The 15,004-nt window shown below is 63.7% G+C and overlaps 1 protein-coding gene across 1 annotated transcript in view; it reads left to right on the forward strand.

Moving 5' to 3' along the window:
* Window positions 1-15,004, forward strand: part of LOC102449031 (scavenger receptor cysteine-rich domain-containing protein DMBT1-like) — an 87,139-nt gene that overhangs the window by 13,314 nt on the left and 58,821 nt on the right. The window contains exons 6-11 of the mRNA XM_089770392.1: window positions 3,775-4,089; window positions 6,498-6,638; window positions 7,547-7,666; window positions 8,467-8,607; window positions 9,014-11,128; window positions 11,759-12,244. Of these exons, the coding sequence (XP_089626518.1) occupies window positions 3,775-4,089; window positions 6,498-6,638; window positions 7,547-7,666; window positions 8,467-8,607; window positions 9,014-11,128; window positions 11,759-12,244 (3,318 nt within the window). The remainder of the gene's footprint in view (window positions 1-3,774; window positions 4,090-6,497; window positions 6,639-7,546; window positions 7,667-8,466; window positions 8,608-9,013; window positions 11,129-11,758; window positions 12,245-15,004) is intronic.

Consider the following 15,004-nt stretch of genomic DNA (forward strand, 5'->3'; position numbering starts at 1 on the left):
CTTCCCCCCCCTCAGCTATTCCCCCCCGGAGATACCTACCCCCCAGCTACCCCCACCCGAACTTCCCCCCCTCAGCTATTCCCTCCCAGAGATACCTACCCCCCAGCTACCCCCACTCGAACTTCCCCCCCCTCAGCTATTCCCCCCCGGAGATACCTACCCCCCAGCTACCCCCACTCGAACTTCCTCCTCCCTCAGCTATTCCCCCCCGGAGATACCTACCCCCCAGCTACCCCCACTCGAACTTCCCCCCCCTCAGCTATTCCCCCCCGGAGATACCTACCCCCCAGCTACCCCCACCCGAACTTCCCCCCCCTCAGCTATTCCCTCCCAGAGATACCTACCCCCCAGCTACCCCCACCCGAACTTCCTCCTCCCTCAGCTATTCCCTCCCAGAGATACCTACCCCCCAGCTACCCCCACTCGAACTTCCCCCCCTCAGCTATTCCCCCCCGGAGATACCTACCCCCCAGCTACCCCCACCCGAACTTCCTCCTCCCTCAGCTATTCCCTCCCAGAGATACCTACCCCCCAGCTACCCCCACTCGAACTTCCTCCTCCCTCAGCTATTCCCCCCCGGAGATACCTACCCCCCAGCTACCCCCACTCGAACTTCCTCCTCCCTCAGCTATTCCCCCCCGGAGATACCTACCCCCCAGCTACCCCCACCCGAACTTCCTCCTCCCTCAGCTATTCCCTCCCAGAGATACCTACCCCCCAGCTACCCCCACTCGAACTTCCCCCCCCTCAGCTATTCCCCCCCGGAGATACCTACCCCCCAGCTACCCCCACCCGAACTTCCTCCTCCCTCAGCTATTCCCTCCCAGAGATACCTACCCCCCAGCTACCCCCACTCGAACTTCCCCCCCTCAGCTATTCCCTCCCAGAGATACCTACCCCCCAGCTACCCCCACTCGAACTTCCTCCTCCCTCAGCTATTCCCCCCCGGAGATACCTACCCCCCAGCTACCCCCACTCGAACTTCCCCCCCTCAGCTATTCCCCCCCGGAGATACCTACCCCCCAGCTACCCCCACCCGAACTTCCCCCCCCTCAGCTATTCCCTCCCAGAGATACCTACCCCCCAGCTACCCCCACTCGAACTTCCTCCTCCCTCAGCTATTCCCCCCCCGGAGATACCTACCACTCAGCTAACCCCACCCCGAACTTCCTCCTCCCTCAGCTATTCCTCCCCGGAGATACCTACCCCACAGCTACCCCCACCCTGAACTTCCCCCCCTCAGCTATTCCCCCCCGGAGATACCTACCCCCCAGCTATCCCCACCCTGAACTTCCTCCTCCCTCAGCTATTCCCTCCCAGAGATACCTACCCCCCAGCTACTCCCACCCCGAACTTCCTCCTCCCTCAGCTATTCCCTCCCAGAGATACCTACCCCCCAGCTACTCCCACCCCGAACTTCCTCCTCCCTCAGCTATTCCCTCCCAGAGATACCTACCCCCCAGCTACCCCCACCCGAACTTCCCCCCCCTTAGCTATTCCCCCCCGGAGATACCTACCCCTCAGCTACCCCCACCCTGAACTTCCCCTCCCTCAGCTATTCCCTCCCAGAGATACCTACCCCCCAGCTATCCCCACCCTGAACTTCCCCTCCCTCAGCTATTCCCTCCCAGAGATACCTACCCCCCAGCTACCCCCACTCGAACTTCCTCCTCCCTCAGCTATTCCCCTCCAGAGATACCTACCCCCCAGCTATCCCCACCCTGAACTTCCCCTCCCTCAGCTATTCCCTCCCAGAGATACCTACCCCCCAGCTATCCCCACCCTGAACTTCCCCTCCCTCAGCTATTCCCCCCGGAGATACCTACCCCTCAGCTACCCCCACCCTGAACTTCCCCTCCCTCAACTATTCCCCCACAGAAATACCTACCCCCAGCTGCCCCCAACTTTCCCCTTCCTCAGTTATTCCCCCCCAGAGATACCTACTCCCCAGCTGCTCCCACCCCAAACTTCCCCCTCCCTCAGCTATTCCCTCCCAGAGATACCTACCCCCCAGCTACCCCCACCCGAACTTCCTCCTCCCTCAGCTATTCCCTCCCAGAGATACCTACCCCCCAGCTACCCCCACCCAAACTTCCTCCTCCCTCAGCTATTCCCTCCCAGAGATACCTACCCCCCAGCTATCCCCACCCTGAACTTCCCCTCCCTCAGCTATTCCCCCCAGAGATACCTACTCCCCAGCTGCCCCAACCCTGAACATCCCCTCCCTCAACTATTCCCCACAGAGATACCTACCCCCTGCTGCTCCCACCCCAAACTTCCCCCTCCCTCAGCTATTCCCCACAGAGATACCTACCCCTCAGCTACCTCCACAGCTACTCCCACCCTGAGCTTTCCCCTCCCTCAGATATTCTCCCCCAGAGATACCTACCCCCCCAGCAACTCCCCAACCCCGAACTCTCCCCTCCCGGAGCTGTTCCCCCCAAGAACTTCCCACTTCCCACAGCTACTCCTCACCCTGGACTCTCTCCCTCACAGAGCTATTTCCCCCTGAGCTACCTACTCCCGAGCTACTCCCCCCGAACAACCTTCCTCCCTGAGCTATTCCCCCCGAACTACCTACCCCCCAGCTACTCCCAACCAAACTCCCTCCCTCCCTGAGCTAATCCCCCCAGAGCTCCCTACACCCCCACATTGCCTCAGAGCTACCTCCGCCCACCTCAAAGTTACCTTCCCCCACCCTCGAGCTACCTCCCGTCACCCCAGAGCTACTTCCACCCACCTCAAAGTTACCTTCCCCCACCCCATGTTACCTCCCCCCGAGCTACTTCCTCCCACTACGAGCTACCTTCCCCCACCCCGAGCTACTTCCCCCCCGAGTTACCCCCCTCACCTCAGGCTACTTCCCCCCACTCTGAGCTACTTTCCCCCACCCCAGAGCTACCTACCTAACTTGCAGACAAGCTACCCCAATATCTCTGCTCTCTCCTGGGGTGTGTGTGTGTGTGTTGCTCTCTTCTTGGGGTTGTGGAGTGGTTCCTGCTGACTCCCCGTGTGTGGACTGGGATGATTTCTGCTGTCTTGCTGTGGGGAGGGGGGTGGTAAGGGGATGATCTGTGCTGTCTCACTGGGAGGGTAGGGGGATGGTGTCTGCTGTCTTGCTGTGGGGGGGGTAAGGGGATGATCTGTGCTGTCTCACTGGGAGGGTAGGGGGATGGTGTCTGCTGTCTTGCTGTGGGGGGGTAAGGGGATGATCTGTGCTGTCTCACTGGGAGGGTAGGGGGATGGTGTCTGCTGTCTTGCTGTGGGGGGGGTAAGGGGATGATCTGTGCTGTCTCACTGGGAGGGTAGGGGGATGGTGTCTGCTGTCTTGCTGTGGGGGGGGAAGGGGATGATCTGTGCTGTCTCACTGGGAGGGTAGGGGGATGGTGTCTGCTGTCTTGCTGTGGGGGGGGTAAGGGGATGATCTGTGCTGTCTCACTGGGAGGGTAGGGGGATGGTGTCTGCTGTCTTGCTGTGGGGGGGGGAAGGGGATGATCTGTGCTGTCTCACTGGGAGGGTAGGGGGATGGTGTCTGCTGTCTTGCTGTGGGGGGGGTAAGGGGATGATCTGTGCTGTCTCACTGGGAGGGTAGGGGGATGGTGTCTGCTGTCTTGCTGTGGGGGGGGTAAGGGGATGATCTGTGCTGTCTCACTGGGAGGGTAGGGGGATGGTGTCTGCTGTCTTGCTGGGGGGGGTCTCTGCTCGCTGGGGGGTAGGAGGATGATCTCTGCTGTCTCGCTGGGGGGGTGGGACTGATCTCTGCTCTCTTTGCAGGGGGTGCTGTGCTGCGGCTGGTGGGCGGGGCAGGTCCCTGCTCCGGGCGGCTGGAGGTTTTCCACCAGGACCGCTGGGGCACGGTGTGTGACGACATGTGGGCGCTGCCCGGCGCGGCTGTGGTGTGCCGGGAGCTCGGCTGTGGGGATCCCCTCTCGGCTCCTGGCGGGGCCTTCTTTGGTGAGGGCAGTGGCCCCATCTGGCTGGACAACGTGCGGTGCCAGGGCAACGAGTCGGCGCTGAGCCGGTGTCCCGCGGCGCCCTGGGGCGTGCACGACTGCCAGCACGCGGAGGACGCTGGCGTGGTGTGCACAGGTAACTGCGGGGCGTGGGTCTCTCTTCCCTGCACTGGCCTCTCCCCAGCCAGCACCCACGTTCCACCTCTCGGCTGCTCGGCTGCTTCCACTGCCAGATCCCTGCACCTGCCACGCTGAGCCAGAGGGTTCGCTTCATGGCCTGCAACTCAGAATTAGCCCTGCTGGGTAACTGGGTCCCATCTGCTCCCGCTCAGCCGATTCTTTTAACCTTCCCCAGTTGTACCTGGGAGGTGCCGAGATCTGCCACTATTCCCTTCCCCTCCCTGGACTACAGCGGCTAGGGGCGCTCTGGCTGGCTGGGGTTGGGGTCCGGCTGGAGCGGGTGAGGGGCACTGGCTGGGGTTGGGGTCCGGCTGACAGGGGTGAGGGGCGCTCTGGCTGGGGTTGGGGTCCGGCTGGCGCGGGTGAGGGGTGCTCTGGCTGGGGTTGGGGTTCGGCTGGCGTGGGTGAGGGGCACTGGCTGGGGTTGGGGTCCGGCTGACAGGGGTGAGGGGCGCTCTGGCTGGGGTTGGGGTCCGGCTGGCGTGGGTGAGGGGTGCTCTGGCTGGGGTTGGGGTTCGGTTGGCGTGGGTGAGGGGCGCTCTGGCTGGGGTTGGGGTCCGGCTGGCGTGGGTGAGGGGCACTGGCTGGGGTTGGGGTTCGGCTGGCATTGGTGAGGGGTGCTCTGGCTGGGGTTGGGGTCCGGCTGGCATTGGTGAGGGGTGCTCTGGCTGGGGTTGGGGTCTGGCTGGCGCGGGTGAGGGACGCTCTGGCTGGGGTTGGGGTTCGGCTGGCCTGGGTGAGGGGCGCTCTGGCTGGGGTTGGGGTCTGGCTAGCGTGGGTGAGGGGCGCTCTGGCTGGGGTTGGGGTTCGGCTGGCCTGGGTGAGGGGCGCTCTGGCTGGGGTTGGGGTTCGGCTGGCCTGGGTGAGGGGCGCTCTGGCTGGGGTTGGGGTCTGGCTAGCGTGGGTGAGGGGCGCTCTGGCTGGGGTTGGGGTTCGGTTGGCGTGGGTGAGGGGTGCTCTGGCTGGGGTTGGGGTCTGGCTAGCGTGGGTGAGGGGCGCTCTGGCTGGGGTTGGGGTCTGGCTAGCGTGGGTGAGGGGCGCTCTGGCTGGGGTTGGGGTCTGGCTAGCGTGGGTGAGGGGCGCTCTGGCTGGGGTTGGGGTTCGGTTGGCGTGGGTGAGGGGTGCTCTGGCTGGGGTTGGGGTCTGGCTAGCGTGGGTGAGGGGCGCTCTGGCTGGGGTTGGGGTCTGGCTAGCGTGGGTGAGGGGCGCTCTGGCTGGGGTTGGGGTCTGGCTAGCGTGGGTGAGGGGCGCTCTGGCTGGGGTTGGGGTTCGGTTGGCGTGGGTGAGGGGTGCTCTGGCTGGGGTTGGGGTTCAGCTGGCGTGGGTGAGGGGTGCTCTGGCTGGGGTTGGGGTTCAGCTGGCGTGGGTGAGGGGCGCTCTGGCTGGGGTTGGGGTTCGGTTGGCGTGGGTGAGGGGCGCTCTGGCTGGGGTTGGGGTTCAGCTGGCGTGGGTGAGGGGTGCTCTGGCTGGGGTTGGGGTCTGGCTGGCGCGGGTGAGGGGCGCTCTGGCTGGGGTTGGGGTCTGGCTGGCGCGGGTGAGGGGCGTTCTGGCTGGGGTTGGGGTCTGGCTGGCGCGGGTGAGGGGCGCTCTGGCTGGGGTTGGGGTCTGGCTGGCGCGGGTGAGGGGCGCTCTGGCTGGGGTTGGGGTCTGGCTGGCGCGGGTGAGGGGCGTTCTGGCTGGGGTTGGGGTCTGGCTGGCGCGGGTGAGGGGCGCTCTGGCTGGGGTTGGGGTCCGGCTGGAGCGGGTGAGGGGCGCTCTGGCTGGGGTTGGGGTTTGGCTGGCCTGGGTGAGGGGCGCTCTGGCTGCCTGGGGTTGGGGTCCGGCTGGCGTGGGTGAGGGGCGCTCTGGCTGGGGTTGGGGTCCGGCTGGCGTGGGTGAGGGGCGCTCTGGCTGGGGTTGGGGTCCGGCTGGAGCGGGTGAGGGGTGCTCTGGCTGGGGTTGGGGTCCGGCTGGCATGGGTGAGGGGCGCTCTGGCTGGGGTTGGGGTCCGGCTGGCGCGGGTGAGGGGCGCTCTGGCTGGGGTTGGGGTCCGGCTGGCGCGGGTGAGGGGCGCTCTGGCTGGGATTGGGGTCCGGCTGGCGTGGGTGAGGGGCGCTCTGGCTGGGGTTGGGGTCCAGCTGGCGTGGGTGAGGGGTGCTCTGGCTGGGATTGGGGTCCAGCTGGCGCGGGTGAGGGGCGCTCTGGCTGGGGTTGGGGTCCAGCTGGTGTGGGTGAGGGGTGCTCTGGCTGCCTGGGGTTGGGAGTCCGGCTGGCAGGGGTGCTACCTGCTGGTCAGCAGGTCTGTGTTCCAGGAACGTGGAAGCTGGGAGCGTGTTTGTGCCAACCCCCTCAGGTTGCTGGGATTTCCCCCGGTCTCCTCCACAGACGAGTTTGCCCATGTGGGGCAGCGCTCTGGCAAGCCCATGGCCCCACAGCCACGCACGCAGAAGCCCCGGATGCAGAAGCCCCGGCCCCGGCCCCCTTCAATGGCACCAGCCCAAGTATCCCCCCGGGCAGTTCTACCAGGTGAGTGATCTGTGGGGAAACCCTTCCCAGAAAAGCCCCTGCTCCCTAGTCCATCCCACCCCTCCCCCATCCTCCCACCCCCTCTTAGCTCCTGAGAGACCCCCCAGGGAGCCCTGCACCCCGCCGGGATGTGCAGAGAGCCAGCGCGGCCTGCTCAGGACAAGCCACGTCCCTTAGCAACCCAGCCCTGGAGGGTCCTTAGGGCAGCCTGGCCAAACTGCACTGTGGGGTTGGTATGGAAAGGGAGGGGAGCTGGTGGGGGGGGATTCATCTGGCGAGGGGTTGGGGGGCTGGCTGGTGAGGGGGGTGGGGGATTCATCTGGTGGGGGGGTTGGGGGGCTGGCTGTTGGGTGTAAGGGGGATTCATCTGGCGGGGAGTTTGGGGCTGGCTGGTGGGGGGAGGGGGTTTCATCTGGCAGGGGGTTGGGAGGGCTGGTTGTGGGGGCAAGGGGGATTCGTGTGGCAGGGGCTTGGGGGGTTGGTGGGGGGAGGGGGATTAGTCTGGTGGACGGTTGGGAGGCTGGTGGTGGGGATGAGGGTGTTTCACCTGGCAGGGGGTGTGGGGCTGGTTGGGGGGAGTTGGGGGTCCAGCTGGTGGGGATAAGGGGGTTTCACCTGGCAGGGGGTGTGGGGCTGGTTGGGGGGAGTTGGGTGTCCGGATGGTGGGGATGAGGGGGTTTCACTTGGCAGGGGGTGTGGGGCTGGTTGGAGGGAGTTGGGTGTCCGGCTGGTGGGGATGAAGGGGATTTGTCTGGCGGGGAGTTGGGGGGCTGGTTGGGGGGAGTTGGGGGTCTGGCTGGTGGGGATGAGGGGGTTTCACCTGGCAGGGGGTGTGGGGCTGGTTGGAGGGAGTTGGGGGTCCGGCTGGTGGGGGTGTTACCTGTTGGGCTGGCTGCTCTGTGCTCCAGGCAAGTGGAAGCCGTCGCTGTTTCTGGAGCCCAGCAGGCCGCGGGAGGCTGCCCCACCAGAGGTGAACACGCGGCGCCCCCCTCCCTCAGAACCAGAGCTGCCCACGGCTGGGCCCACAGGTCAGTCTGGCATCCTGCAGCTTGTCCTGCCTGGCCCCATTGACGCCTGCAGGCTCCGAGTGCTCTGCTGCTCACCCAGCACCGCCCCGCAGTGCATGAGGACCAGTGTGGTCCACTGTCCTCTGTCAGATCCCCCTGCCGGAGAGGTGGTGTTTTGGGATGGGTGTGCTGGTTGGTAGCGCTGTGCTGGGTGGTGTGGTGGATGGGGGTGTGGGGCGGGGCGGGGCGGATGTTAGGGCTGTGCTGGGTGGTGGGGGGTGAGATGTGCTAGCACTGCTCTGAGTGGTGTGGGTGTGTTAGCACTGGATGGGGTATGGTGGTGTGCATGTGTTAGCCCTGCACTGGGTGCTGTGAGGCAGGGTGTAGTGGTGGGGGGGATGTGTTAGCTCTGCACTGGTGGGGCCAGGATGGACATGCTGAGTGGGGGCAGAGCTGGGTGGACAGTGTGGCTCTGGTCTGGGCACGCTGAGCTGGGACAGGGCGGGGTGGGCAGGGTGGGGCCAGGCTGGGCACATTGAGCGGGGGCAGGGCCGGGTGGGCAGTGTGGGGCCAGGCTGGGCACATTGAGCGGGGGCAGGGCTGGGTGGGCAGTGTGGGGCCGGGCTGGGCAGACTGAGCAGGGGCAGGGCCGACCTAGGGCCTGGCTGAACTGTGTGGGGAGCAGGAGGGACCTGGCACTGGCCTCGTGTCTGTGTCCCCCCTTGGGGGAGCTGCCCGACTCGGGGGGGAAGGGGTGGGGGTTAGGGGTTCTGCAGGGGGAGTGTTACCTGCATTCCAGCTCTGCGGCTTTCTCCCCACAGCCCAGGCTGCGACAGATGCTGCTGTGGGGGTGAGCAGCCCCAGGGATACCCCCCGTCCTGGACGGCATGGAGCCCCGCGGGCGCCGCACCCCGTCCTGAAGAGCCGGCGGCCCCGCCCCAAACCACTGGAGACACGCCCAGGTATTGGTGTCACTGCCCGGTGCGCTGCAGCCAGTGCCCACCTGCCACTGCCCCTCTGAGCCCAATTCCCCGGGGTGGCACCAAGGGCCCTGTGCTGCAGAGAGCAGGGGGCTGAGTAGGGGCGCTGTCCTGGGCACAGTGCTGGGGGGGGGGCGTGCTGCTGGACACTGGTGCCTGGAGGTGCTGTTGAAGGGGGTGAGGTGGCTACAGGTCGCAGTGCAGAGCTGAACCCTGGTGTCCAGGCAGCATGCCAGGGAGGGTCAGTTATCCTGCCCCCCCTCAGGTGGTGCTGGGCACAGGGGGCTGGGCTCGGGGGTGTGGAGGGGCAGAGCCGGGTGGGAAAGGCCCAGCTGCCCTCAGGGCATTTTGGAAGCCTGTGTCATTCTCTGTCTCCTGCCTTACATAGATGCTGTCCGGCACCGAGCTCCTGCTGCCACCCCCACCCTCAGGACCCGCACTGGGGCCCAGACTGACCCCCATCTGCCTCGCCTCCCGCACCGGCCCGGAGACAGCACCCTAGCGACTGTGGCTTCCCCAGTCCACCTTCCCATCCAGCCCCACAACACCTGGACCAGCCCCGGCACCCACCCTACCACTCTCTCAACCAGCCCCACAACCACCTACCCTCCCAGCCAGCCCCACAGCGCCTGGACCAGCCCACGCTCCCTTCCCCTCACCCTCACAACCACCTTCCCTCCCAGCCAGCCCCACAGCGCCTGGACCAGCCCACGCTCCCTTCCCCTCACCCTCACAACCACCTTCCCTCCCAGCCAGCCCCACAGCGCGTGGACCAGCCCACACTCCCTTCCCCTCACCCTCACAACCACCTTCCCTCCCAGCGAGCCCCACAGTGCCTGGACCAGCCCACGGTTCCTTCTCCTCACCCCCACAACCACCTTCCCTCCCAGCCAGCCCCACAGCGCCTGGACCAGCCCACGCTCCCTTCCCCTCACCCCCACAACCACCTACTCTCCCAGCCAGCCCCACAGCGCCTGGACCAGCGCACACTCCCTTCCCCTCACCCCCACAACCACCTACCCTCCCAGCCAGCCCCATAGCACCTGGACCAGCCCACACTCCCTTCCCCTCACCCCCACAACCACCTACCCTCCCAGCCAGCCCCACAGTGCCTGGACCAACCCAGGCGCCCCAGCCCACACACCTGCCTCCATAACTACTTTCCCTCTTGACCAGCCCCACAGCCCCCAGATGGGCCAAAGCTCCCCCTCCTCCACAACAGCCCACCCTTCCCGCTACCCCCACAACACCCAGGTGGGTCTGGCCTCTCCAACCCTCTTCCCAATCCTCACAGTGACCGACAGAGCCCAAACAGACCCACGCTCCCCCATTCCCACAGCCGTCCAATCTGTGGAGAAGACCCACAGCACCTGGCTAGGCCCAGCCTCTACATTCCCCTCCTATGCAACCTCCCAGCCTCCTAGCCAGCCCCACAGCACCCAGATGGGCCCAGCTCCCTCCCGCCCCACAACCCCTCAGCCTCAGGATGAGACCCACACTGTCCAGATGGACCCAGCTCCCTCCAGCCTCGCAATAGCCCAGCTTTGGGATGAGACCCAAAGTGCCTGGACCGGATCAGTTCCCTCCCGCCCCACAACCCCTCAGCCTCAGGACGAGACCCAGAGCGCTGGGACGGGCCCCGCTCCCTCCCGCCTCACAACCCCTCAGCCTCAGGATGAGACCCACAGAGCCTGGACGGGCCCCGCTCCCTCCCGCCCCACAACCCCTCAGCCTCAGGATGAGACCCACAGAGCCTGGATGGGCCCCGCTGCCTCCCACCCCACAACCCCTCAGCCTCAGGATGAGATCCACAGCGCTGGGACGGGCCCCACTCCCTCCCGCCCCACAACCCCTCAGCCTCAGGATGAGATCCACAGCGCTGGGACGGGCCCCACTCCTTCCCGCCCCACAACCCCTCAGCCTCAGGATGAGATCCACAGCGCTGGGACGGGCCCCACTCCTTCCCGCCCCACAACCCCTCAGCCTCAGGATGAGACCCACAGTGCCTGGATAGGCCTCGCTGCCTCCCGCCCCACAACCCCTCAGCTTCAAGATGAGACCCACAGTGCCCAGATGGGCCCCACAACCCCTCAGCCTCAGGATGAGACCCACAGCGCCTGGCCGGGCCCAGCTCCCTCCCACCCCAAAACCCCTCAGCCTCAGGACGAGACCCACAGCGCCCAGACAGGTCCCGCTCCCTCCCGCCCCACAACCCCTCAGCCTCAGGACGAGACCCACAGCGCCCTGATGGGCCCAGCTACCTCCCTCCCCACAACCCCTCAGCCTCAGGACAACACCCACAGCGCCCAGACAGGCCCCGCTCCCTCCCGCCCCACAACCCCTCAGCCTCAGGACGAGACCCACAGCGCTCAGACAGGCCCAGCCTCCCTGTCCCAGATCATGCCCCCTGGTGCCCACGTGCCGTGCACCAGCTCAGCAGTTAATGGTTGTGCCAAGACACCTGCAGCACCCAGGCTGCCAGGCACCCAGACTGCACAGACAGGTAGGTGCAGGGGCCTGTTCCCAGCAGGGGTCCAAAGCCCTGGGCTGGGTGGGGCGTGTGGACAGCACCTAGACACCAGGCCTGCCTGGAAATGTCTCTGGGGGTCTGTGTTGGGGGGGCGATTCTGCCAGGCCCTCGTAGGGTGATAGCACCCTCCCTAGACTGGCGGGGCTGGAACCCGTGCGCCCATAGCCCGTCCTTCTCCCCCGTGACATCCATTCCGCACCACCCCACATTGGGAAGCCCCAGGCCTTTGCAGAGGGAAATCCCGTTATCCACCGTTGTGGGGGTAAACCGAGGCACGAGTGAGTCAGTGCCTAAGTTGGGGGGAAAAACCCAGGAGTCCTGTCAGCGTATCCCCCTCCTTCCCCTCCCCACTACGCCCCCATGCCAGAGCTGGGATAGAACCAGGAGTCCTGGCTCCCATTCCCCCTTGCCCTGGTTCTAACCAGTGGATCCCACTCCCCTCCCTGAGCTGCCTTGGCGTGTTCAGTAGCAGACAAGGCCATAGTCAGTGGGGGAGGGGTTGGCAGCCAGGTGTTCCCTGGGCCCTGTTGGTTGGGGGTGCTGTGTGGGGGGTGTCTCTGGCTCAGGGCTTTACAGGTGGTTTCCTTGTGTCCCATCCCACAGACGCTGCCTCCACGCCGGGCCGGCCTCAGGAAACCATGCTGGAGACGCCACATCCTTCCACCCACCCCCTCCCAGTTACTGCCTTCCCTCCAGCCACCCCCTCAGCTGGGGCCCCCCCACCTCCCGCCACTTTTCCCCCCACCTCCCGCCCTCCTGCCCCACCGAGGGCCGTGGCTGTGCCGAGGGAGACAAAGGCCCCTGTGCCGGCGGCAGTCAGACAGGGGGCGGATTGCCGGGAGCCAAGCCATGAATCTCCCCAGCTTCAGGAGCTGATCCAGGTGGTCCGGGAGCTGCGGGGGGACGTGCGCGCCCTCGTCCACATCCAGCGGCAGGAGGGTCGCTGGCTGGGCGCCATCGCTGGCAGCCTGGCTGAGCTGGCGGGGGCCGTGCGGCAGGTGGTGGGGGAGCTGCCCAGACAGGGACTTCGGGGGCAGAGCCAGCTCCCCCCTTCAGCACGGCACAGGCTCCCTAAAGACAGCCTGGCCTGATGCTTGCCCTCCACAGAGCCCTGTGGAGAGACAGACCCCCCCCCGGGCTGCACACCCCTGCTGAGACAGACCCCTGCCTGCCCTGCCTCTGAGGGTATGTCTACACTACAGCACTAATTCGAACTCACTTAATTCAAATTAGTTAATTTGAACTAAGCTAATTCGAACTAGTGCATCTAGACCTAAAAACTAGTTCGAATTAGCATTTTGCGAATTCAAACTAGCATGTCCACATTGAGTGGACCCTGAACCGAAGTTAAGCCTGGCCGGAAGCAGTGCCGGCAGGGCATCAGGTTAGGACTTAGAGCGTGGAGCTGCTGTCTCAGGCTAGCAAAGGGCTGTGCTTAAAGGGACCCGACCCCCACCCCGGACAGACAGTTCTCAGGGTTCCCCGCTTGCTTGTCTACCTCGATGAGAGACAGCAAAGCCGTCCTGTTTTGGAATGCCCTGAATGCCCGCGCTCGGCACATCACAGCACTCGGTCATCAGCCCGGCTGCACTTGCCGCAGGCTGCCATCTGGGGGGGGGTTCAATCGGGGGCCTGCAGGAGAGTTTCTACCCCGAGGAGCCCGCAGAGCCACCCCAGTCCTCCCCATCGGGGGCTCGTACCCCATTCCTCCCTCACATCCTTACACTTACCCCTCCCTAGCCCCCCTTCCTGATGTACAAAATAAAGGACACGTGGTCAAAAATAGAAACTCTCTTTATTTAACAAAACTGGGGGAGACTGGGAAAAGGAGGTGGGAGAGGGGAAGTGAGAGGGTGGGAGAAGGGAGGGGGAAACCTGGGAGGAGGGAGCTGGAAGGGGGAAGCCAGGGGAACAAGGAGGAGGGGAAGTAACAAACTATGGTACGCCATATCTTCAGTACTGTGTACAGATGTGATCTCCTCACCCCAGAAAAGATATTTCGACCTTGGAAAGGGTTCAGAAAAGGGCAACTAAAATGATCAGGGGTTTGGAACAGGTCCAATATGAAGAGAGGCTAAAGAGACTGGGACTTTTCAGCTTAGAAAAGAGGAGACTGAGGGGGGATATGATAGAGGTCTATAAAAGCATGAGTGGTGTGGAGAGGGTGCATAAAGAAAAGTTCTTCATTAGTTCCTATAATAGAAGGACTAGAGGACACCAAATGAAAGGAATGGGTAGCAGGCTTCAAACTAATAACAGAAAGTTCTTCACAAAGCAAATAGTCAACCTGTGGAACTCCTTGCCGCAGGAGGCTGTGAAGGCTAGAACTATAACAGAGTTTAAAGAGAAGTTAGATAAAGTCATGGAGATTATGTCCATGGAGTGGTATTAGCCAGGGGGTAGAAATGGTGTCCCTGGCCTCTGTTTGTGGAAGGCTGGGAGATGGATGGCATGAGACAAATGGCTTGGTCAGTGTCTTCGGTCCATCCCCTCCAGGGTACCTAGTGTTGGCCGCCGTCAGCAGACAGGCTACTGGGCTAGATGGCCCTTTGGTCTGACCCAGTACGGCTGTTCTTATGTTCTAAGCTCAGGGCTCAGGGTTGGGGGGGTCTCACTGGACCACCTTGATTTTCATGCAAACCTGCTCCTGGGTGGCCAGGCTGGCAGCTATCCTGCCCTAGATGGCCACTTTCCTGTGCCTAGTGCGGAGATCGTGAACGTTGGACGCCCCCCCCCCAAACCTCGATGAGGTCCACGATCTCCGCACTAGACCAGGTGGGCGCCCACCTCTTGAGGCCCCGGGCAGGCTCCTGGGAGCCGCCAGCCTGGACCCAGGAAGAGGCGGAGGGCTGGGTGGCAGTGGGTGGCTGGCTCGTGCCGTGCCAGGTGCAGGGTCTGCTGGCTGGGTGCTGGCAAGCTTGCACCCATACCGTGCCCCTTTAAGGGCTCCGGGGCCGGGAGGGGGGAAGACAAGTTTCCACCAGTGGCCAGAGTGGCCACCAGGGAAAGCTGGGGAGGGCTAGCCTCCCACTAGTTCAAATTAAGTGGCTACACAGCCCTTAATTCAAACTACTTAATTTGAACTAGGCGTTAGTCCTCGTAGAATGAGGTTTACCTAGTTTGAATTAAGCGCTCCGCTAGTTCGAATTAAGTTCCAACTAGCGGTTTGCATGTGTAGCACTTATGAAAGTTAATTTGAACTAACAGCTGTTAGTTCGAATTAACTTTGTAGTGTAGACATACCCTGAGGCTACATCTACATTGGCCCCTTTTCCGGAAGGGGCATGCTAATTTTTCAGATCGTAATAGGGAAATCCCCCGCGGATTTCCCTATTACGATCTGAAAAATTAGCATGCCCCTTCTGGAAAAGGGGCCAATGTAGACGTAGCCTGAGAGACAGACTGTCCACACCAGGGCCGGCCCACAACATTTTGGTGTAAGCAGGGTCAGGGTAAAGTCTATCCTGACATCTAGTGGTGAACTGTGGCAAGTGGTGCAAAGAGACTTCAGGGGCTGAGCCCAATTTGCATAGACACACCCACCCTGTCTAGTATGTGCTCACAGCAGCCCAAATCGTCACTTTGGCCACTGTGGGAGCCCCAGTCTCTCTGTTATTGAGGCAGGGGGGATAAAAGTGTTGTTACCCTGATTATGCGAATCAAGGACAATGGAATGGTGGAACTGTTTATGACAGAGGGATTCGCCATAAACTAAGTAGCACTCGCTAGACATGGGGCATGGCTTCCAAACCCAGTCAAATTGAGAGAGGTTGGGGGACAGGTCTTTGTACTTGGGGTGGGGTTGGGTCGGGTCCTGTTTGAGGATCTAAACAACACTGATTGCACTCT

The sequence above is a fragment of the Pelodiscus sinensis genome, chromosome 18, assembly GCF_052426305.1.
Source record: "Pelodiscus sinensis isolate ZL-2025 chromosome 18, ASM5242630v1, whole genome shotgun sequence".
NCBI lineage: Eukaryota > Metazoa > Chordata > Testudines > Trionychidae > Pelodiscus > Pelodiscus sinensis.